The sequence below is a fragment of the Convolutriloba macropyga genome, chromosome 7, assembly GCF_964194025.1.
Source record: "Convolutriloba macropyga chromosome 7, txConMacr16.3, whole genome shotgun sequence".
NCBI lineage: Eukaryota > Metazoa > Xenacoelomorpha > Acoela > Convolutidae > Convolutriloba > Convolutriloba macropyga.
Window position 1 is genome coordinate 43,004,437 of NC_134474.1, and position 25,394 is coordinate 43,029,830.

The following is a 25,394-nucleotide window of genomic DNA, read 5'->3' on the forward strand; positions in this document are numbered from 1 at the left end:
ACAGAGTAACAAAGTGGAAAAAGTGGTCAAGTGGTACTAGCAGTGAAGTGGTACTAACAGGTGGTACTAACAGGGATCCAATTCTGCATTGTGTTTTCTGACCAGTACACAAGGTAAGTGTTTGTGGACTCGCTGAAGCCAAAGAAAGAACCAATGGTCAGCCTCAAGAAGTTCGTTCTGAGTGTTGAGACGCCCTCGAAATCGCGACAACCAAATGCGAAACGATTTCTATCGGAGTAATTCGAGGGATACTGTTTCAACGCAGGTATTTTGCAAAAAAAGACCGTACCAGAGACGCCACAGTACAAACGAGTTACTTGAGAGGCGCAACAGGACATGGCTGTAGATGGCAAGTAATTTGCGCCTGGGTTCAAGACTTCTCAAAAAGATTTGGAAAGCAGCAATTATCCACGCAGCAAGGATAGAAACTGGGTTTACGGACGAAGAGAAGACAGGTTTCCAGCAGAACTGATGCCAAATACGAGGACTAAACTTTCAATTGATAAACTATCTATTTTTGAAGAATGCGCATTATAGTCTACGAGAAAGAGAGACAGAGATAGCAGCATTTTTGTACTCAATGCACGGGACGAAACGTTTGTGGTTTACAAAGAAGGTGACGATTAATACCTCGTGTTTGAGCTCATTCCACGCAAGGCGATAGCAGCTCCAGATGTAATCATCAACGAATCCGAAGTGGACCCTAATCCCCGCCAACATAATTAAATTAGTAGATGAGAGGTCTAAGCAAATGTGGACATGGCACCCAGATGATCATCATCAAGACTAGGGCAGCAAAAAGAAACAGGAAACATCTATTGCAAAGAAAAAGAATGCCACGACGCAAAGAATGTGAACTCAAAAGAGGACATTGAGACAAGATGCCTCAGATATTGAGGAAGCAGTAGCACTAGATGAAGAATCTACTGTCACTCAGTCACTTGTGAGCAACACAGAAGAAATCACTCAGTCGGAGACAGTTGTCTGCAAACATGATGAACTGGAGCAAGCGAACAGAGCAGAGTCCAGACGAAGGACAATAGCAAGGAATGAAGGAATTTTCTAAAAATTTTGGGAGAAGTAAAATCTTACGGTGACTGAAGGTGACTATGTAGAACCAAAAAAGTCTACGAATTCGAGGAAGGTCATGACTTGGAAAAGTGTCACCGGGTAATAAAAGACAAGGTCATGGCACTCTCAGACAACGAGACTTGGGAGTTAGTGAGACCGCCCACAGACAGGGACGTCATACCTCAGAACTTAGTCTACAAACTGAAATCGAAAACCAGAGTTCTAGTCAACAAATACAAAGCACGCTATGTGGCGAAGGTCTTCAAACCAGTGGAAGAACATGACTATTTGCAAACTTTTGCTCCTATCTCTGAGCCAAAGACATTCAGTATTCTACTCCAACTCTAAGCGAAGCAGGGCTACATGAAATTGGTGCCAAGACGGCTCACCAATAGAGGAAGAAGTGTATTTCGAGCAGCCACAGGAGTTTGTGAAACGGGGATTAGATGGAGGAACATTAGTATGCCAGCTGAAAAAAACTAATGGTTCGAAACAAGCTAACAAGTGCTACAAGAATTTGGCGAGCTTCCTACTCAAAAACAGTGATTCACCAGAAGCAGGACTGATCAGTGCTTGTTCGCAAGAGCAGAGACAATCGGTCAAACTTTCTTCTTGTTCTGGGTTGATGACACCATAGTTGCATCAAAACGCATGACAGTGATCTCCAATGTTAGGAAGGTGCTCGAGGCAAAATTGCGCGTGAAAGAAAAAGGGAGACTACAATGATTTCTTGGCCACAAAATCAGACCAAAGTTTCAGCCAAAAGCGCTGCATAGAATCACTGTTTGATTGGTTTCAAATGGATCAATAGAAACCAAGTACTCCAATTGAATTGGACCTGAAACTTCAGACAACCCGGACATGAGATGAAGGGGTTCGGAAGATCTAGAGAAGCTTGTTTGGATCACTTCTTCATTTGGCGATGGAGACGAGACCAGACATCATGTTCTGTCATTTTTAGGTCAGGAAACATGAGCGCACCTACCATTCAACGCTGCTTTTTCAAAATCAAAAAAATGTCTTCAATATCTTTAATGTTGAAATTGTTTTAAAATCAATTTTGCCAAGGACGCTAGTTATAGTATAGTTGTGGAAATTTATGCAGACTGGTCTAGTGATCAGAAGGACAGAAACTCAAGGACGGGTTACTACTTCAAGTGCAACGGACGTGACGCAGCACTAAGTTGTTGTGTCCAGAAGCAAGCTACAGTAGCTCCTTCTTCATCAGAAGCAGAATATCAGGGCACGGTAACCACAGTCCAAGAAACACGTTACTTGGATCAACCTCTTGAGGGCTTTGGCACTTACTAGAAAGATCTAATGGCGATTGCTGGAGACAACCAGAGCTGTATCAGACTCTGCCAATACGCAGTCATGCACAAGGAGAGCAAACACATTGAAACAAAATTTCACTGCTTTCGCTACGAGACTGAAGATGCGACTATTTGAGTTCCCTACATTCCAACTGACAAGATGGCAGAGGACATTTTAATTTCAACGAAATCCCTACCCATTCCAGACATTGAAAACATTTTTGAGGGGAGCAGATTTTATGCAATCAACTCAAATCTGAATGGGAGTGTTAAAATTTCGATTCAAACTATAGTCTTATTTTAGTTGGAAATGTTAGAAAGTTCAACTCACCAGAATAATCAGATAGGAGCAAACTGATTGAAGCCATTAAATTGATATAAATGAATCTTCAAAAAGTAATGCTGTGAATCAAAAGTTGGTTTCATTTGATGATTCTAGATAGATATTATTAGAGTTAGGTTATTTGATGTAAGATCTTACCAGCATGTATTGAAAGTTTATTCTACCACCAGAATTGTGAAAGAACTCTTAAAAAAGTGCAAGTGCATTCTGGATATGGTATCCCGACCAATTTTTAGGAATTTTGCTAATGCGAACCATTTTGTGTAACCCTCGCGACCCCAGTATAAATTTTGGTGTTAAGATTAGTTTTGTATCTTGACTTTTCCTCACTGTTAATGGGTATATATATATATATATGTATGTATATATATATATACATATATATATATATATATATATATATATATATATATATATATAGCTGATTTTTCATCCCCAAATCCAATTCCTCATCTTGATGTATTAATCAGATCTCTCCTATAATTCTATAAACCCTACTGTAAAATGTTATTATGCTAATCCTTTTTTGGAGAAATTAGTTCTTGTACTTGGTAAAAAACGTTTTTCATTCCGGCCGGGTATGTGCATAATCCAACAATAGCCGACTGAGAAGATGAGTGCAGCTATTAATCAAGAAAGTTGAAAAGTTATGAGAAAAATAAAAAAGGGAGGTTGGAAGTGGGAAGGACTTCTTTTCTGATGTCTCAGATCAATACTTTCTGTTTTGTTTGGTTCTAGTGTTTCCTTTTGTCGGTGCCTAAATAGTGTACATCCAAAAACCGCGATAATTTGATCTTTCCCCGATCTTCTTGGGAACATAGGACGGTTTGAAAGTGCTTTTTTCTATAGGAACTATTTGAAAAATATCTTACCTTGTAAGAATCTGACAGAAATTGAAATTCGTGTAAATATCTGGCACAAAAAAGTGGCTATCTTGTATGAATCTTGCAAAAAACTAGTGATCTTGAATGAAACTGTCAGATTCTTGCAAGATAATTATTCATTCTCGACTATAGTTTGATAGGTATTGGGACGTACAGGGGTGAAAATGAAAAAAAATGCCACATTTTAAGCTGGATAAGTTTTATCCTATTCTAAACCCTAAACGACAGTTTGGTGTCATTGACAGCGAGATAATGGTATATGCTAATGATGGTGGCGGTCAAGCAACCCGATAAGCAAGCAAGCCGAATTTTGAAAATGAGGTCACGTAAGCCGAAAAATTTTCGGATACCCGTATTTTACGTTGCCCCTGGCGGGCCGGTGGGCGCGCTTCGCGCGCGTCGCGGCTTTGCCGCGATAACCAGCCCGCTATTTCCGGATTACATCCCACAGCGGATGAGAGGCATGGCCATGGACAGCGGTCCGCTAGAGGTCTAAAAATTGACGCATTTTTGTTTCTTCGGTGCATTGGAATACATTATACACTATAATACTACGCGCTGTACCGATTGTAACGGCTGACAATGTATTATTTCTGATAGATTACATAACTATTACATAACTTTCGGTTTGCTTTTCTGTCGGCTTGCTTGCCTATCGGCTTACTTTGCATTCACCGCTAATGATATAGGATAATGATAATACCGAAGACACCCTTTTTGATCCCTTTGGCATTTAACCAGCATTTACATTGAATTGATATTTGATTTTTACGTGACTCTGAAAATTAAATTTTGATTTTTCAGTAGTACTGATAAAAAATTAAAAGGAAACAAATCCCTTGTTGTATTCTTGAGGTGATTGTCTGTAGCACTTGTTCTGAATGCAGTTCTCCACTTCGTTTTCAGCTGTCCCTGAATAACAATTCATCTCACACGCCATACGCATTACAGCGTTGTTGGGCTCTCCCTCATAAGCTGTAACAGATGAAAAACGTTTAAGTACATCAATTAAGTGTTGAAAAAATTCATCCCTTATTTTAAACATTCTTAGTTTAAATTATATGTTTTTCTTGTTTTATTGATGGATTTGAGAAGCGCTTTAGCTGCAAGACGTGGTGCAGTCAACCGACAGCAACTCTAGCAGAACCCCGGCACCCACTATTGTAGGACTGACTGGTAACTAATGTTTTTTACTCTTATTGTTTCGTTCGACTCTTTTGTTGAAATAATGACTTATTTCACAAAATAAATAGCCTTTTATGAGAAACGGGCGCCAAATTTTTGACTAAATTTTTGCTAAAATTTATCAGAAGCATTAACCCCGAGGACAGAGACACATTCTGTGAGAGCTGAAAATAAGGCAATCACTGCTCTCAGTTAGCGTTTGTGCTTGAAAAATCAATTTGTTATCGGAAATAATTTCATGTACAATTTTACAATACTCAAGACAGCTCCATTAAATTTGAAACAATTCATTGGTATTCTCTATGTCGAAAACTTTTGCCAACATATCTTGCAATTTGAAAGCAAAAAAAGCAACTGTCCTCGCCTTAGTTCTGTTTGTTATGGGTTCAACTAGGTAGAACACGTCACTTTTGATTGATTTTAATTACATTTCTGAGATAAAAACAATCTTCAACTTTTCGGGGAAGAGTATTTTTCAAAGAAAAGTTCTTTCCTCAAGTTATTCATTGAGCGTAATAAATTGGAATGGGTGTTTCGCTTGGCAATCCTATCTATGAATTTTGGGTTTTAATCGAATTTTGAATCTGATCTCATTTTGTAATGTTGTCACATTCTTCCATGAATATTCCGCCTAAGCTAGTTTTTTTTTACACAGTCACCTGTGTCATAGCACCACCATTATTCTCTTAAACCAGATTTATAATTAGCAATTATTAAGAAGTTACTCAATCATTTGAATAAAGGACAAATTGTTCACACCTGTTTTGCACTAAAGGCGAATTTGAGATTTGTTTCAAATATACTTCTGATTTGTTGGCAGTTTTTGAAAAGTTTAGCTCAAAAATCACTAAACTATTGCACTTTGTTTTGAGTGACGTTTCTGAGATGTCTAAAATTCGTTTTGACATCTTTGACACCGAAGGAAATAGCTTTTAGAATTTTTTCACATTTTACTTGATTTTTTAACCTTTTGAATTGATAAATTTGGTTGCATAGAAAATATAATTTGAAATTGGTATAAAATAGACCACAAGCCACTAAAAATTTGCTATTGCTGTCCGTGAAGTCTATGCAAGCGAGAGAAAATTCTATCTTTTGTTCGGAGTTCACTTTTTGTTGCCAACGTTTGATGTTTCCAGGAGAAATTACCAAAATTGTTTTTGGCTGTAAAGGAAATAAAATTGAACTTCACGTATTTGTAGGTATAGAATGTTTTCGTCTTAAATTTTTTTGTTAGTCCTCGTAATTTACAGTTTTAATTGAAATTCCGTTTTCAATGACGAAAACTGACCAAAAGTTGGAATAAAATTGCTCGGAACATACCGGTAAGAATGCTTTCATAGAAAGTCCCTGGGTCATATAAAAAAACCAATTAGAAGGATTTAGTGTGGTCCACCTTTACAATATGTTAAGATCCGAAAGTAGAAACCCAGTTCAAATGTCAGTGAATAAACTCAAAAATTTGGTGCCCGTAAACAATTGTTATGAAAGAAAGAAAGAATTAATTTCTCCAATGAAAAATATACAAATTACTGCACAATATATTGCATTGGAGAGGACAGACAACGTGGCTATAGACGCTCACTTTTCAGTCTACCCCAAAGTTGAGTATAAAAAAATCAACAATAAATATAATTCTATAAGAAAAAATCATACAAATTAACACTGTTTGAGAGATGGGCAAGGTGACATAAAAATGAAAAATCAAATCAAATTTTTCTCGTAATTGCAAACTAAAAATGAACACTTAACATATGGCAGAAATTAGCAATTTCGCTTGACGTCTTTGCTTCAAAATCTGCCGGAATAATTGATAGAGTTTTCACTTTATTGTATAACTCTCTGGCACGAAATTTGATTGAACTGCGCTTATTTTTCGATTGCATAAAGGTTGTTTGAGTAACTTAATTGCCGATACCCTAGTTTCTCTTTCTTTGGTATAAGGCACTAACAAGTCATTACAAAAATTTTCACAATGTAGGCCATTGATTGCGTTCAGAGAAAACTTAATCAATTCATATACGTGCAGATCATAAACAGTCGTTATGGTGTGCTTCCGGAATATGTCCTAACATGAATCGGTTCTTTTTTTTAAAAAAATGTGATTTAAACTTTTTGCTATAAAAGATAAAAAGACAAAAGCAAAGAGTAAATACAACAGCCATAGACTAAGACTCCGTATAGAACAAAAGGTCTTACATATGATTCGTAATACTGTATCAACAGCTTTCTAGGCACAAAATGTCTCATTTTTGAGGTAATACCGCATTGCTTACTTAACTTCCTTTCATATTTTTTGTTATGACTTCCAAAAAAAGAAAGCTTGGAATCAACAGGTATTGCTAGATACTTACAAACTGTTTCATTTTTTATTTCCCTCGAGTTAACAAAAACTATTTGACGCAATAGCTGCTAAAGTGACGCCCTTCTGTACCCTTTCATCTAAATTGAGCACTAAATTATTTGAATTGAGCGACTTGCTAATATTCTTTAATTTTTGCTCAAATTCAATTACCTGCATTCCTACAGCAGTTAAATTTGTGTCGTCTGCAAACAGAATAACATCAAGTTTTTTGCAAACTGAAGGTAAACAATTTATTTAGATAGTGAATAAAAAAGGACCAAGAATAGCTCCCTGTGATACACAACGTTTAAGTTCTTCAAAATTAGACATAACTATGTTCAAATGATCACGCTGCACTCTATGCCCGAGGCATGATTCAAACCATTTTAATGCTTTCCTCTGATACCGTAACATCCTAGCTTTTTAATGATTCTTTAGTGATCAATTGTATCGAAAGCTTTCGTCAGAACCGAGAAAAAACTGAAAACGTTTCCTCTGTTAGAAACAGATCTCAAATTTTCCGTAAATTCAAAAAGTGCATCAATTGTACGGTGTTTGTTTTGGAATTCGATTTGTCTATAATAAAAGAAAAAAAATCTTTCAATACCCAATTAAATATAATTTTTTCAAAAACCTTGCTCCAAATAATAAGTTGTGAAATAGGCCTGTAATTAGTTTCATCTAACTTTGAACAAGATGTGCGCAAAGGAAAAACCTCTGCTTTTTTGAGCTCTGTGGGAATTTGCCCTGTTGAATGAACGATTTATTAAAACCGTAATGTTCTCAATAGTTACAGACGCTGACATTTTTAGCAAAAGATTATTAATAAAATCTTCACCAGAGATTGACTTATTATCCAAATTTGATACTATGACTTTAACTTCGTCCTTTGTAACTTTAAACAGAAACATCGATTGTTGACGTCTTGGAACTTTCGGTTCAACTTCAGCACCTAGATGTTTGCTGATTTCCAACCCAACATTGGCAAACTATTTGTTAACAGCTATTTCGTTATTTTGATCATTCGGCTGACTAATACTGTTAGGCACAGTTTCCAGAACAGGGTTCTCTGAAATATTCATTACTTTACCGCTTGAGTTATTTGAAAACTCATAGACTTGTCATATATTACCGAGGCAAGATTCAAGTTTGTTTGAGAACAAATCTTTTTTTGGCTGCACAACACTGTTTTTCAAAGTTTAATCTCAATTTTTTGAACTTTTCCGACAAAATATTGTCATCATTTCCATTCCAATAACAAAGAGCAAAGTTCTTATCATTTTTCAGATTTTTCAGTTTATTGCTGAACCATTCAGGCTGTTTTTGTTTCGCTCTACCCAGCTGTCTTAAGGGAGCTAATTTGTCTGTAACACCAAAAAAACACTACTAAAGTAATGAGCGCATTTGGAGGATTGGTACATTTTGTTATTTTATCTTTTCTTAATGCCAACTCTTTATCAAGCTCATCCAAATAGCGTTCAACTTTTTCTGGATCTTTTGCCAAATTGGTATCTCTAAAAGTAACAAGTCCCTATTTGTTTTTGTTCCAAATCTTCAGGTGAGTTGAATCGAGTAAAGATCTGAGAAGCTTCGATGTAGCAGGACCTCATAATTAGGTACGTTTTGATAAATAAAGTGATTTGAGCAAGTTGAAATGCTAAGTGTTACTCTAGTTGGTTCGTTTACTCCAAAAAAAACTATTTGAGGCCATTATATTGATCTATTCGTTTGCATAATGATTTTGCTCAAATATGTTGATATTTATGTCACCGCAGGTAACAAAAAGGTTTTGTATTGCTGCTCCATGACACCAAGATATCATCAAAAACCTTTAATATATGTTTTTTGGGGCAAGATAGTTTTATTGTGTGCAACCGCTAGAAAAAACCGTAAACTATTACCACTAATTTCTATAACAGCAGCTGCATTGAGAGGATTTTTGTGTATTTTTTTTAAATCACAATAATTTTTTAACTGTATCATAACACCACCGCCCTTCAAACTTCTCGAAGTTCGTTTTGTTAGCGCAAACTGTTTATAAACTGTTACAAGTAACCTATTGTCGTCATCGCTGCTGTTCAACCTGAGTTTAACCTGAGTTTAACGCTGAGTTTAGCTAAATCACAAAACGTCAGGCTTATTTTTGAGGGCGTGAATTAAAGTTTCTAGTCCTCCGAAATGTTTCTCTAAAGATCTCACATTCAAATGAAGCACCTGTATGCATGTGTATTTGTGGTTTTTATCTTTATCATGTTGAACTTGAATAGGAGTATCAATTGTTTAAGGAACCATAGTTGTCATTCTGAAATGGCCCCGAAGCCGGTCCGGTCTCTTGAATTGAATAAAACTGATGCAAAAATTTTCTGAAACATTCCAACACGTCTTTCAAAACATATTTAAGATCTATACCACCCTGGTAAAAAATACTGATTTTTTAGATTAAGCCATCTTGCTTCCAATCATAAAAAATTGTACCCTCACTTGTCCAAGATGAATTGACTTGTACATCACTTTTAATCATCCTAAAAAAAGCCTTGCCTTCGTTGTATCTTCAAAAATACCAACATCAGACTGGTTTTTTTTTGTTTTCAAGAAATCAATTTTTGCCATACGTTGAGAAAATTTGACTATGACTGGTCTATTGTGTGTTCTAGTTGAAGCAGGAAGCAGGTGTGCAATTGAAATGTCGTTTTCTGTTACCGATACGTTTAGTCTTTTCGCTAAATCTATAACAGCCGTTGTTTTTTGCTCGTAAGACTCCTTTTGTCCGCTTTGATGGCTTTTCGGCAAATCCAGAATTTTGATGTGTCCTCTACTATTGTAATTTTTGAGAACTTCGGCTTCAGATAGCCCGATTAATTCAAGTTTTCTATTTTGGAAATAATTTTGAAGCTGCATCTCCTCTTTCAACTGCTTCAACTTGTTGTCGACAATTTCGTTTATTGCTGATCGATGCTCCGATCGTTTTCTTTGGACTATGGTTGCTACAGCTTTTTGCAACCCAAATTCAGTTGCTTGGGTGATGTCTACATCATTGAAAGCGTTATTGCCTGGGCTTAGAACACTGCAGCCATTTTACTTGGCTTTTTCAAAAGAGATTGGCCCTGATATTTAAGAGCAGGGTTTCCATCTTTATCAGAGGCTTTTTCTACAGTGAACGTCTCGGGTTGAGTCTGATTAGGTACTTCGTTGTTCATTTTTTGGAAAAAAAATAAAATTTTATATGTTGAGGATTATTAAAATTCAAGCTTTGATAGAGGTTAAGGATGTACTAACTTAAGAAAACAGCAGAACAGAGAATCAAGGTGTAGCACGTAGAGAAAAATAAATTAAGGCATTTCCTTGCGAATTTGGCTTCTCGGATCGCACCAAGACAATGAAATCTCAAATGTTACCGATCGGAGAAACTCAAAGAGTTTGCTTAAGAGATGACGCACCTTTATATTACTGACGTGCCTCCAAATCTTTTTCGGACGTCATTTTGATTTTTCAACTATATGGTCATTATGGTGTGCTTCCGGAATATGTCCTAACATGAATCGGTTCTTTTTTTAATTAAATGTGATTTAAACTTTTTGCTATAAAAGATAAAAAGACAAAAGCAAAGAGTAAATACAACAGCCATAGACTAAGACTCCGTATAGAACAAAAGTTCTAACATATGATTCGTAATACTGTATCAACAGCTTTCTAGGCACAAAATGTCTCATTTTTGAGGTAATACCGCATTGCTTACTTAACTTCCTTTTATATTTTATGTTATGACTTGCAAAAAAAAGAAAACTTGGAATCAACAAGTATTGCTAGATACTTACAAATTGTTTCCTTTTTTATTTCCCTCGAGTTAACAAAAACTATTTGACGCATTAGCTGCTAAAGTGACGCCCTTCTGTAGCCTTTTTATCTAAATTGAGCACTAAATTATTTGAATTGAGCGACTTGCTAATATTCTTTAATTTTTGCTCAACTTCAATTACCTGCATTCCTACAGCAGTTAAATTTGTGACGTCTGCAAACAGAATAACATCAAGTTTTTTTGCAAACTGGAGGTAAACAATTTATTTAGATAGTGAATAAAAAAGGACCAAGAATAGCTCTCTGTGATACACAACGTTTAAGTTCTTCAAAATTAGACCTAACTATGTTCAAACGATCACGCTGCACTCTACGCCCGGGGCATGATTCAAACCTTTTTAATGTTTTCCTCTGATACCGTAACATCCTAGCTTTTTAATGATTCTTTAGTGATCAATTGTATCGAAAGCTTTCCTCAGAACCGAGAAAAAACTGAAAACGTTTCCTCTATTAGAAACAGATCTCAAATTTTCCGTAAATTCAAAAAGTGCATCAATTGTACGGTGTTTGTTTTGGAATTCGATTTGTCTATAATAAAAGAAAAAAAATCTTTTAATACCCAATTAAATATAATTTTTTCAAAAACCTTGCTCCAAATAATAAGTTGTGAAATAGGCCTGTAATTAGTTTCATCTAACTTTGAACAAGATGTGCGCAAAGGAAAAACCTCAGCTTTTTTGAGCTCTGTGGGAATTTGCCCCGTTGAATGAACGATTTATTAAAACCGTAATGTTTTCAATAGTTACAGACGCTGACATTTTTAACAAAAGATTATTAACAAAATCTTCACTAGAGAATGACTTATTATCCAAATTTGATACTAAGACTTTAACTTCCTCCTTTGTAACTTTAAACAGAAACATCGATTGTTGACGTCTTGGAACTTTCGGTTCAACTTCAGCACCTAGATGTTTGCTGATTTCCAACCCAACATAGGCAAATTATTTATTAACGGCTATTTCGTTATTTTGATCATTCGGCTGACTAATACTGTTAGGCACAGTTTCCAGAACAGGGTTCTCTGAAATTTTCATTACTTTACCGCTTGAATTTTTTGAAAACTCATAGACTTGTCTTATATTACCGAGGCAAGATTCAAGTTTGTTTGAGAAAAAATCTTTTTTTGGCTGCACAACACTGTTTTTCAAAGTTTAATTTCAATTTTTTGAACTTTTCCGACAAACTATTGTCATCATTTCCATTCCAATAACAAAGAGCAAAGTTCTTATCATTTTGCAGATTTTTCAGTTTATTGCTGAACAATTCAGGCTGTTTTTGTTTCGCTCTACCCAGCTGTCTTAAGGGAGCTAATTTGTCTGTAACACCAAAAAAACACTACTAAAATAATGAGCGCATTTGGAGGATTGGTACATTTTGTTATTTTATCTTTTCTTAATGCCAACTCTTTATCAAGCTCATCCAAATAGCGTTCAACTTTTTCTGGATCAAAATTGGTATCTCTAAAAGTAACAAGTCCCCATTTGTTTTTGTTCAAATCTTCAGGTGAGTTGAATCGGGTAAAGATCTGAGAAGCTTCGATGTAGCAGGACCTCGGTATCATAATTAGGTACGTTTTGATAAATAAAGTGATTTGAGCATGTTGAATTGCTAAGCGTTACTCTAGTTGGTTCGTTTACTCCAAAAATAAAACTATTTGAGGCCATTATATTCATCTATTAGTTTGCATAATGATTTTGCTCAAATATGTTGATATTTATGTCACCGCAGGTAAAAAAAAGGTTTTGTATTGCTGCTCCATGACACCAAGATATCATCAAAAACCTTTAATATGTCCTTTTTGGGGCAAGATAGTTTTACTGTGTGCAACCGCTAGAAAAAACCGTAAACTATTACCACTAATTTCTATAACAGCAGCTTCATTGAGAGGATTTTTGTGTATTTTTTTTTAAATCACAATAATTTTTTAACTGTATCATAACACCACCGCCCTTCAAACTTCTCGAAGTTCGTTTTGTTAGCGCAAACTGATTATAAACTGTTACAAGTAACCTATTGTCGTCATCGCTGCTGTTCAACCGAGTTTAGCTCAATCACAAAGCGTCAGGCTTATTTTTGAGGGCGTGAATTAAAGTTTCTAGTCCTCCGAAATGTTTCTCTAAAGATCTCACATTCAAATGAAGCACCTGTATGCATGTGTATTTGTGGTTTTTATCTTTATCATGTTGAACTTGAATAGGAGTATCAATTGTTTAAGGAACCATAGTTGTCATTCTGAAATGGCCCCGAAGCCGGTCCGGTCTCTTGAATTGAATAAAACTGATGCAAAAATTTTCTGAAACATTCCAACACGTCTTTCAAAACATATTTAAGATCTATACCACCCTGGTAAAAAATACTGAATTTTTAGATTAAGCCATCTTGCTTCCAATCATAAAAAATTGTACCCTCACTTGTCCAAGATGAATTGACTTGTACATCACTTTTAATCATCCTAAAAAAAGCCTTGCCTTCGTTGTATCTTCAAAAATACCAACATCAGACTGTTTTTTTTTTGTTTTCAAGAAATCAATTTTTGCCATACGTTGAGAAAATTTGACTATGACTGGTCTATTGTGTGTTCTAGTTGAAGCAGGAAGCAGGTGTGCAATTGAAATGTCGTTTTCTGTTACCGATACGTTTAGTCTTTTCGCTAAATCTATAACAGCCGTTGTTTTTTGCTCGTAAGACTCCTTTTGTCCGCTTTGATGGCTTTTCGGCAAATCCAGAATTTTGATGTGTCCTCTACTATTGTAATTTTTGAGAACTTCGGCTTCAGATAGCCCGATTAATTCAAGTTTTCTATTTTGGAAATAATTTTGAAGCTGCATCTCCTCTTTCAACTGCTTCAACTTGTTGTCGACAATTTCGTTTATTGCTGATCGATGCTCCGATCGTTTTCTTTGGACTATGGTTGCTACAGCTTTTTGCAACCCAAATTCAATTGCTTGGGTGATGTCTACATCATTGAAAGCGTTATTGCCTGGGCTTAGAACACTGCAGCCATTTTACTTGGCTTTTTCAAAAAGAGATTGGCTTGATATTTAAGAGCAGGGTTTCCATCTTTATCAGAGGCTTTTTCTACAGTGAACGTCTCGGGCTGAGTCTGATTAGGTACTTCGTTGTTCATTTTTTGAAAAAAAACTAAAATTTTATATGTTGAGGATTATTAAAATTCAAGCTTTGATAGAGGTTAAGGATGTACTAACTTAAGAAAATAGCAGAACAGAGAATCAAGGTGTAGCACGTAGAGAAAAATAAATTAAGGCATTTCCTTGCGAATTTGGCTTCTCGGATCGCACCAAGATAATGAAATCTCAAATGTTACCGATCGGAGAAACTCAAAGAGTTTGCTTAAGAGATGACGCACCTTTATATTACTGACGTGCCTCCAAATCTTTTTCGGACGTCATTTTGATTTTTCAACTATATGGTCATTATGGTGTGCTTCCGGAATATGTCCTAACATGAATCGGTTCTTTTTTTAATTAAATGTGATTTAAACTTTTTGCTATAAAAGATAAAAAGACAAAAGCAAAGAGTAAATACAACAGCCATAGACTAAGACTCCGTATAGAACAAAAGTTCTAACATATGATTCGTAATACTGTATCAACAGCTTTCTAGGCACAAAATGTCTCATTTTTGAGGTAATACCGCATTGCTTACTTAACTTCCTTTTATATTTTTTGTTATGACTTGCAAAAAAAAGAAAGCTTGGAATCAACAAGTATTGCTAGATACTTACAAATTGTTTCCTTTTTTATTTCCCTCGAGTTAACAAAAACTATTTGACGCATTAGCTGCTAAAGTGACGCCCTTCTGTAGCCTTTTTATCTAAATTGAGCACTAAATTATTTGAATTGAGCGACTTGCTAATATTCTTTAATTTTTGCTCAACTTCAATTACCTGCATTCCTACAGCAGTTAAATTTGTGACGTCTGCAAACAGAATAACATCAAGTTTTTTTGCAAACTGAAGGTAAACAATTTATTTAGATAGTGAATAAAAAAGGACCAAGAATAGCTCTCTGTGATACACAACGTTTAAGTTCTTCAAAATTAGACCTAACTATGTTCAAACGATCACGCTGCACTCTATGCCCGGGGCATGATTCAAACCTTTTTAATGTTTTCCTCTGATACCGTAACATCCTAGCTTTTTAATGATTCTTTAGTGATCAATTGTATCGAAAGCTTTCCTCAGAACCGAGAAAAACTGAAAACGTTTCCTCTATTAGAAACAGATCTCGAATTTTCCGTAAATTCAAAAAGTGCATCAATTGTACGGTGTTTGTTTTGGAATTCGATTTGTCTATAATAAAAGAAAAAAAATCTTTTAGTAGCCAATTAAATATAATTTTTTCAAAAACCTTGCTCCAAATAATAAGTTGTGAAATAGGCCTGTAATTAGTTTCATCTAACTTTGAACAAGATGTGCGCAAAGGAAAAACCTCCGCTTTTTTGAGCTCTGTGGGAATTTGCCCTGTTGAATGAACGATTTATTAAAACCGTAATGTTCTCAATAGTTACAGACGCTGACATTTTTAACAAAAGATTATTAACAAAATCTTCACTAGAGAATGACTTATTATCCAAATTTGATACTATGACTTTAACTTCCTCCTTTGTAACTTTAAACAGAAACATCGATTGTTGACGTCTTGGAACTTTCGGTTCAACTTCAGCACCTAGATGTTTGCTGATTTCAACCCAACATTGGCAAATTATTTATTAACGGCTATTTCGTTATTTTGATCATTCGGCTGACTAATACTGTTAGGCACAGTTTCCAGAACAGGGTTCTCTGAAATATTCATTACTTTACCGCTTGAATTTTTTGAAAACTCATAGACTTGTCTTATATTACCGAGGCAAGATTCAAGTTTGTTTGAGAAAAAATCTTTTTTTGGCTGCACAACACTGTTTCTCAAAGTTTAATTTCAATTTTTTGAACTTTTCCGACAAACTATTGTCATCATTTCCATTCCAATAACAAAGAGCAAAGTTCTTATCATTTTGCAGATTTTTCAGTTTATTGCTGAACAATTCAGGCTGTTTTTGTTTCGCTCTACCCAGCTGTCTTAAGGGAGCTAATTTGTCTGTAACACCAAAAAAACACTACTAAAATAATGAGCGCATTTGGAGGATTGGTACATTTTGTTATTTTATCTTTTCTTAATGCCAACTCTTTATCAAGCTCATCCAAATAGCGTTCAACTTTTTCTGGATCAAAATTGGTATCTCTATAAGTAACAAGTCCCTATTTGTTTTTGTTCAAATCTTCAGGTGAGTTGAATCGGGTAAAGATCTGAGAAGCTTCGATGTAGCAGGACCTCGGTATCATAATTAGGTACGTTTTGATAAATAAAGTGATTTGAGCATGTTGAATTCCTAAGCGTTACTCTAGTTGGTTCGTTTACTCCAAAAATAAAACTATTTGAGGCCATTATATTCATCTATTCGTTTGCATAATGATTTTGCTCAAATATGTTGATATTTATGTCACCGCAGGTAACAAAAAGGTTTTGTATTGCTGCTCCATGACACCAAGATATCATCCAAAACCTTTAATATGTCCTTTTTGGGGCAAGATAGTTTTACTGTGTGCAACCGCTAGAAAAAACCGTAAACTATTACCACTAATTTCTATAACAGCAGCTTCATTGAGAGGATTTTTGTGTATTTTTTTAAATCACAATAATTTTTTAACTGTATCATAACACCACCGCCCTTCAAACTTCTCAAAGTTCGTTTTGTTAGCGCATACTGATTACAAACTGTTACAAGTGACCTATTGTCGTCATCGCTGCTGTTCAACCGAGTTTAGCTCAATCACAAAACGTCAGGCTTATTTTTGAGTGCGTGAATTAAAGTTTCTAGTCCTCCAAAATGTTTCTCTAAAGATCTCACATTCAAATGAAGCACCTGTATGCATGTGTATTTGTGGTTTTTATCTTTATCATGCTGAACTTGAATAGGAGAATCAATTGTTTAAGGAACCATAGTTGTCATTCTCAAATGGCCCCGAAGCCGGTCCGGTCTCTTGAATTGAATAAAACTGATGCAAAAATTTTCTGAAACATTCCAACACGTCTTTCAAAACATATTTAAGATCTATACCACCCTGGTAAAAAATACTGATTTTTTAGATTAAGCCATCTTGCTTCCAATCATAAAAATTTGTACCCTCACTTGTTCAAAATGAATTGACTTGTACATCACTTTTAATCATCCTCAAAAAAAGCCTTGCCTTCGTTGTATCTTCAAGAATACCAACATCAGACTGGTTTTTTTGTTTTTAAGAACTCAATTTTTGCCATAGGTTGAGAAAATTTGACTATGACTGGTCTTTTGTGTGTTCTAGTTGAAGCAGGAAGCAGGTGTGCAATTGAAATGTCGTTTTCTGTTACCGATACGTTTAGTCGTTTCGCTAAATCTATAACAGCCGTTGTTTTTTGCTCGTAAGACTCCTTTTGTCCGCTTTGATGGCTTTTCGGCAAATCCAGAATTTTGATGTGTCCTCTACTATTGTAATTTTTGAGAACTTCGGCTTCAGATAGCCCGATTAATTCAAGTTTTCTATTTTGGAAATAATTTTGAAGCTGCATCTCTTCTTTCAACTGCTTCAAATTGTTGTCGACAATTTCGTTTATTGCTGATCGATGCTCCGATCGTATACTTTGGACTATGGTTGCTACAGCTTTTTGCAACCCAAATTCAATTGCTTGGGTGATGTCTACATCATTGAAAGCGTTATTGCCTGGTCTTAGAACATTGCAGCCATTTTACTTGGCTTTTTCAAAGGAGATTGGCCTTGATATTTAAGAGCAGGGTTTCCATCTTTATCAGAGGCTTTTTCTACAGTGAACGTCTCGGGCTGAGTCTGATTAGGTACTTCGTTGTTCATTTTTTGAAAAAAAAACTAAAAATTTTTATATGTTGAGGATTATTAAAATTCAAGCTTTGATAGAGGTTAAGGATGTACTAACTTATGAAAACAGCAGAACAGAGAATCAAGTAGCACGTAGAGAAAAATAAATTAAGGCATTTCCTTGCGAATTTGGCTTCTCGGATCGCATCAAGATAATGAAATCTCAATTGTTACCGATCGCAGAAACTCAAAGAGTTTGCTTAAGAGATGACTCACCTTTATATTACTGACGTGCCTCCAAATCTTTTTCGGACGTCATTTTGATTTTTCAACTTAATATTTTTTGATTTTCGTTTTTGTGATTTTGATCTCTTCTTCAAAGTCAATTGCCGTAAGTACTTTTTTGTGATGAATAAAAATCGACAACAAATTGAATTCTATATCAACGTCTGGATGCACTTTACGTTGTTCGTGTGTGAACCAGGTTAATTTCTGTTTGCACTTAGATAAAAGCTGTTTCTTCACTGACATTTTTGAACAAAATTTCGCATCAAACAGATTTTCAAAAATATCTGTTTTTCCAATTCATCTATTGTACACAATCGCTCGAAAATGCTCTCCAAAAATGTCATTGTTTCCAATAATTGTTCAACAATCTTTGGTGAAAAACTATTACTTCGATGCCCACTTAGTAAGTTGCTAAACACATCATGCCATAAAATTAAATCTTTTCCTCGTTGAAGATTCCCGCGTAATATCAAATGCTGTAAGTTCTTGTTCGGTGAGAGAGCATTTGGATTGAAACTGAGACCTGGTCTAGCAAAATTTGATATCTGAATTTTCTTTTTCAACCAGCTCGGAGATTTTTCGATAGCTTGGTATAGACAGCTGGCGCCAACAATAAATACCATTGGTTTCTTTCGACGAGGGACGCGAGCAGTTCATATTTGTCTATTTTAAACAAATTGATGATGGACAAACATAACTTTAAACTTTAAACTTTTAAACAAATCTTCCGCCGGAATCTAAAAATTTCCTATAAGCGGGGCTACTCTATGGAAATCCGGCCTCTATCAAAGTGCAATAACTATTCAGAACAAAGCTGAAAATACAATTAAATAGCCTCCCGAGTGCAATTGGAGACTATTTAATAAGTTTATCACAACAATTAGGCTAATGACATCAACAATTTTGTTCACTAGAGGACTAAAATATTAAACTGTAAAAGCTCCCACCATCGAAACACTGTTTCTGCAAACAGTAGGCCGTCTTGTGTGAAACCTCGGTGGCACTATCAATGTACTTTTGAAAACAGGGTCTGACTGTTTCCTCCGGATCGTTTCCCTCAACACAGTAGTCGTAGGGAATAGTCCTGTCCAGATTCAGAAAGGCATCACAAGTTAGCTTGCGAGCATCCGATAAAGTTGAACACATTTGTTGAGATACCAAGTTGATGTTATCTTTATCTGCTGATATTGATGATAAGGAGAGATGAACTAAAACAAAATGCCACTGAGAAATAACCCCATAATACAGTGACGAAACTTGGTCACGAGCTTCTCAGCTATTACAAAATGCCCTATCGTGGACACCAGCGACTTATATATCCAATTTTGAAGGAATTTGCTCGCTTTCGCTGTTTTTTGCTCTCTTGTATTTGCTCCTAGCCTGAAATATGTATCGCTGACAACAGTGATATATGCAAGTATATACTCGCGGAAAAAGGTTATTTTGTAAATAATGCAAATTAAGAGTTGAATGCACGCACCATGAGGATGAAGTGACATAAAAAAAATTGCTGCAAAAAGACAGTGATATTTCTTAGACCACTATCATGGGTGTTCAATGATCGTCAAAAGAAACTCATGACAATGTTCTCTAGTCCAGAGAATTTTAATTTTTCAAATGAGCTGCTCTCAGTAACCATAAGTATACTGCTCTCCTACATTTTAATATAATATCTCAATACAAGGAGGCTCGGTAATTTGCGTACGCACATAAAGTTCCGACCCCGCTCATCCACATTCTTGACTTAATTGGCTACCAAAATATGAAGAGATAGAAAACTTTCAAAAACATACACATCGTACAGTCGTACAGTAAGCAACCAATGAAATATGATAACGCCACTCTAGAGGGCCGATGAGTTGTTGATAATAGGACTATTAGAAAGGACAATAATGAAAAACAAACAACAAACATTATTTACGACCAAAACTCGATGTCGGTAATTAAAAAAATCATAACAAAGTCAAACTCGCATCAGATAAAAACCAAAACAAAACAATTAAACCTATATTTCGTTAAAAAAGATATGAGCCCTGTCCCCCAATGCGACTTGTTAACAGGTCGACAAAAAGAGCAAATAGGAGCGAAGTTCAAAAATACTTTTCCATTTTTGAAAACAATAAATTTCGCAGTTATTAATGTCATAAGATATTAAATGAAATCACTAAAATGATCATTTATATCTTCATAGGAAGCAATTGAGACATGTCATTATCTAGTGTTCGATTGCACAAAATTTCAAAGCCAATAGGATTAACGATTATTATTTTAATTTATAAAGAAACCAATAAATTCTTTGAAATGTACAAATTTGTAGAAACCTAACGTTTTATGAAATGTTGTAGTAACAATAATAACAAAGCCGAGAAACAAAAAGCCGAGACTCAGCTACAAATTGACCGAAAACTATTCAAAAAAAGATGAAGCTCAAAAACCCAATTACGTTTTTGAAAACAATTACTTTCAAAGTCATGACAAACTAAAGATTTCAATGAGAAGTGATGAATTAATTTGAAACAACGCTTCAGGAAGCCAATTAGGCCTGTTAAAAATGAGACAAAATGACAAATACATAAAGAAGCCGAAACAGTTTTACGACATCACACTGTTCAAGGCATTATAGTTATAATATGTTACCTGCAACAACTGTTAACCATAACTTTCTCCTCAACTTAACATCAACGAGTCTTCCTAATAAAAGGACTACGTAGAAATGACAATAAAAAGGAACCCAAAAATTGAACTGTACGGAAATCTCGAAAACTTTTTATGAAACTGAATGGTCGCAGTAATCAGTCACAACATAAAACCAAGCGCAAAAAAACTCTAAATCAACAAATGTAATTGAGACTACTAATGAGTGAGATTGATTTGCATGTTGACAAAAAAAAGGAAAAGGGGGGACAGAAATTATTAACTTATTTTGAAAGTCATTAAAACAAACAGCTATGAACTGAAATTTTTAACTGGGTTGAGTTATACGTCTTGGGAAGCAAATGAGATTTATAGTTATTGGGTATATGGCGTAAAACAACAAAAAGAAAGACAAACATGGGAAGAATAAAAAAACCTCAAAATTTTGCAAGATAACTGTGTCTCAGCTCAAAAAGTATAAACTATTCAACGAAAACAATTAACATATCCAGATTCGCCTTTTCCCATGTTGTGCTTTTTCCCTACAAAGGCTTACTTTAATTGGACTTATACTCAATGCAATAATTGGTCAAGGAAACAAAATGAACTCATAAAAAATGCAATTGTAATAAAAAAAATACAAATCAACAGCGCGTAGTATCAAAATAAAGAAACCATTAGTTGAATATAAAACCGTTACCAGCATTAATTTATAACTCACAGGAAGTAGGTTTTCACCTGTTTTTACTGAAACTGCGCCCGAAGTTGAGAGAAATAAGATAAAATGATGGCAATTTTCAAAAATACACCGACATTTTCTCAAAACAAATATATTCAAGTCATAACAGACATTAGATAACAACTGACAAAAATGTCTAGGTTTTTTATATCTTCTAGAAGCTAACTTGAGCTTTGATTGGGGACACTAAGTCATTGGGCTACAAAAAATATAAGAATTGAAAGCAAAACTTAAGAAACCCTTAAAATTTTTACGACAACAATTGGTCAAAGCCATAAAAAAGAAGAGCTTATCTCTGAAACAATAATATAATCTCGTTGGATCTTGTTTATTGGAAATAGTATTTGTCATTAATCGAGCCTTAATTTGAATTTTTTTTTCAGTAATTTACAAATAAATCATTAAAATAGCGGAAATTTTTTGAAAAAAAGGTCGCGCCCCATTAAAATCCAAACAATTTTTATCATACGGGTCCATGGTGCAATCAAGATCTGCCAAGATATTGTTGCACTTTTAACAAAACACTCAATTGTTGAAATGGTTGCGAAATAGATAAATTCTCTACAAAACTTTTCTGTTTGTCAAAAATAAACAATGCATTTTGTATAATTATCGAGTTAAATTTGCAAAAAATGGCCAAATTTTAATTCCTGAGGACTCCTAAAGCCAGCGAGAGTGCGACTATTTCTTTTGAGCTTAAGAAGCAAATTACCGCGGTTTTAAGGTGTCTACTTCCAGCAAACGTAAAGCAAGTGGGCTAAAAAAACCATTTTCTTGACGAAAAAATTCTGAATTTTGAAAAATTTAGCTTAATTTCTCGCATAACTCGGATCGAACAATTCAACTACCCTCCTCTATTTTCAGAGATAAAACCAATAACACTACAGTTATCAATTTTAACAATTTTTGGCAAAATTGGCGAAAATTTTTATCAAAATTGACAAAAATTTGGTCAAAAATGTGAATAAAAACAGCTAATTACGTCAAAACTTTGAACCTCGATAACTCCCTATGAAAAGCGAAAACTGAAAAAATCTTTTTATTCCATTTTCTACGCTGGACGGGCTTTCTAATGATACTACTCACAACTCTGTACGATTATTATATCGATCGGCCAAAATTGTCTGAACAAAAAAACCCATTTGAGTATATAGTTCCCCCCCCCCCCTCAAGATGGGTCGGAACAATAAATAAGAAGCTTTCCGTTGAGATACTAATGCCAAAGTCTGAATCATAAGTGGTTATTATCGGTAAAGTCTTTTCATAAATAGAACCGAGCCTTTGTCTGGATCAGAGACTTTTGCTGTCTTTCAGAGTCATTTCATAATTTTAACGATCTAAATTCTGCCTCAAATCTCATTTTGAATTAGTTCAGCAACAGTTAACAAATTTGAAGAGAATTACAAAAGAAAAACTGCCTGGAGAGACTCAACTAGTAGATGATTTTGTCTTGTGGTATTAATATCAGTTCTTTCCCTTTATAGCCCCCCCAGCCTAGTGGTCAGATAACCTCTCCCGGACCGAACTCCAAGTCTATTTCAGTACTAGGCAAGTCTAAATCCAAGTCTTATTTAGGTTTCCAGTACTGGGCAAGTCTAAATACAAGTCTTACAAGTCTGGCAAGTCTTAACCAAGACTTGGATAACACTTGGAAGTTGATTCCCAAGTCAAAACCAACTTTTCAAAAAAATTCGAGTGAAATTTTCGAATTCAAAAAAATTTCGCAACGTGCCACGATTTTGGCATTACTTTTTGGCCACTTTCCCGGGGTGCTAGAAAGTGATGCCGGGGGCATATCAAATTGATTATTGGGTGATTATTAGCACCCCGGGAGGCTCTATTGAGGGTTTTTCAGGTGTTTTGGGCCGTTTTGAGCCATTTTTCAGCCGTTTCAGCCCCTAAAATAGCCGAAATCACCAAATTTTTGTACTTTTCAGATAAGCCAAATGTCGCACTTAAACAGAGGAAAAATTGTCAAAAGGGGTGCTACTGTCAGAGTTCCCATGATAGCCCGAGGTCCCGTGGTGCGGCTCCCACTGGACCCTATTCTGGTGGAAAGTACTAATCAGCAGGAACAAGCGAGAGATGTACCCCAATATAAACTCTCTCAGGAGCCAATGTTGCCCTCAGTTAGTGCTAGTAAAACTAGTTATAATTAGTTATAACATTTATTCCCGTGGTGCGGACCCTTTCTAGTGGAAAGTACAAATCAGCCGGGGGCAATAAAGTTATAAATAAAGTTATAATAGGGTTATAATCGGAAATGAGTTATAAATTATGTGGTCGGGGGACCCATAGCTCACTGGTCTTTAATTCGCAAAACTCTGGCCCAACTGGGATGTCATATATATCGTTTTAAAGCTTATTTCACGGGCAATTGAATGAGCTATATCCCGTCCCGATCCGATTAATACTTTGGTCAGAATTCCGGATTTTAAGTACCGTACCCCCGAAAAATGAGGTGTGCCTGGTGCTCGTTCTCTAATAAATTTTTTTTTGAGTGCACCTAGGAAGCTCATTTTTTAATATGAGTAAGTTTATCATGTATGCTAATTAATATTACTATTCCGGTCAAATTTGATTCCGATTTCGAAATGTTATTAGCAAGTGAGCATGAGGTACCTCATAGGTCCTAGTGTCGGTGGACCCATAGCTCACTGGTCTTTAATTCGCGAAATACTGGCCCAAAGAGGTTGTCATATATATAGTTTTAAAGCTTATTTCACGGGCAATTGAATGAGCTATATCCCGTCCCGATCCGATTAATACTTTGGTCAGAATTCCGGATTTTAAGTACCGTACCCCGAAAAATGAGGTGTGCCTGGTGCTCGTTCTCTAATAACTTTTTTTTTGAGTTACGGTGAATACGATGCTCATATGTTTCTTTAATTTTATCGGTGTTTTTGTATTTTGGTCGCTTGCGGCCAATTGAGTGTTGACGGACCCTGATTTTCTCTGAGCTTTTAGACTAAGTTGAGGCGTTTTTGACGTTTCCCCGGCTATTTTAGGCGTTTTTTTCGGCTATTTTTGACGTTTTTTTCGACTATTTTTGACGTTTCCCCGGCTATTTTAGGCGTTTTTTCGGCTATTTTTGACGTTTCCCCGGCTATTTTAGGCGTTTTTTTCGGCTATTTTTGACGTTTTTTTCGACTATTTTTGACGTTTCCCCGGCTATTTTAGGCGTTTTTTCGGCTATTTTTGACGTTTCCCCGGCTATTTGAGGCGTTTTTTTCGACTATTTTTGACGTTTCCCCGGCTATTTTAGGCGTTTTTTCGGCTATTTTTGACGTTTTTTTTACTATTTTTGACGTTTCCCCGGCTATTTTAGGCGTTTTTTTCGGCTATTTTTGACGTTTTTTTCGACTATTTTTGACGTTTCCCCGGCTATTTTAGGCGTTTTTTTCGGCTATTTTTGACGTTTTTTTTCGGCTAGCCGAGACTTGGATTTAGAATTGCCAAGTCTTAAATCAGACTTGGAATAAGAATTGCCAAGTCTTAAATTAGACTTGGATTAAGAATTGCCAAGTCTTAAATCAGACTTGGATTAAGAATTGCCAAGTCTTAAATCAGACTTGGATTAAGAATTGCCAAGTCTTAAATTAGACTTGGATTAAGAATTGCCAAGTCTTAAATTAGACTTGGATTAAGAATTGCCAAGTCTTAAATTAGACTTGGATTAAGAATTGCCAAGTCTTAAATCAGACTTGGATTAGACTTGCCAAGTCTCAGCCCAGTCTTGGATTTAGACTGCCAAGTGTAAAAAGTGACATGATCATAGTTCTGAATCAGTAATGAAATAAGACTTGGATTTAGACTTGCCCAGTACTGAAATTGACTTGGCGTTAGGTCCGGGCTACCCTCCCAATC

General features: G+C 35.4%; 2 protein-coding genes across 2 annotated transcripts in view; one reads left to right on the forward strand and one right to left on the reverse strand.

Annotated features, from left to right (window-relative positions):
• LOC142343040 (uncharacterized) overlaps positions 1-1,066 on the forward strand; it is a 20,620-nt gene extending 19,554 nt beyond the window's left edge. The window contains exon 3 of the mRNA XM_075394727.1: positions 866-1,066. Coding sequence (XP_075250842.1) covers positions 866-1,066 — 201 coding nt within the window. The remainder of the gene's footprint in view (positions 1-865) is intronic.
• Positions 1,067-4,431: 3,365 nt separating this feature from the next.
• Positions 4,432-25,394, reverse strand: part of LOC142343041 (uncharacterized) — a 31,538-nt gene continuing 10,575 nt past the window's right edge. The window contains exons 2-3 of the mRNA XM_075394728.1: positions 19,102-19,362; positions 4,432-4,586 (exon numbers count right to left, since the gene is read on the reverse strand). Of these exons, the coding sequence (XP_075250843.1) occupies positions 4,432-4,586; positions 19,102-19,362 (416 nt within the window). The remainder of the gene's footprint in view (positions 4,587-19,101; positions 19,363-25,394) is intronic.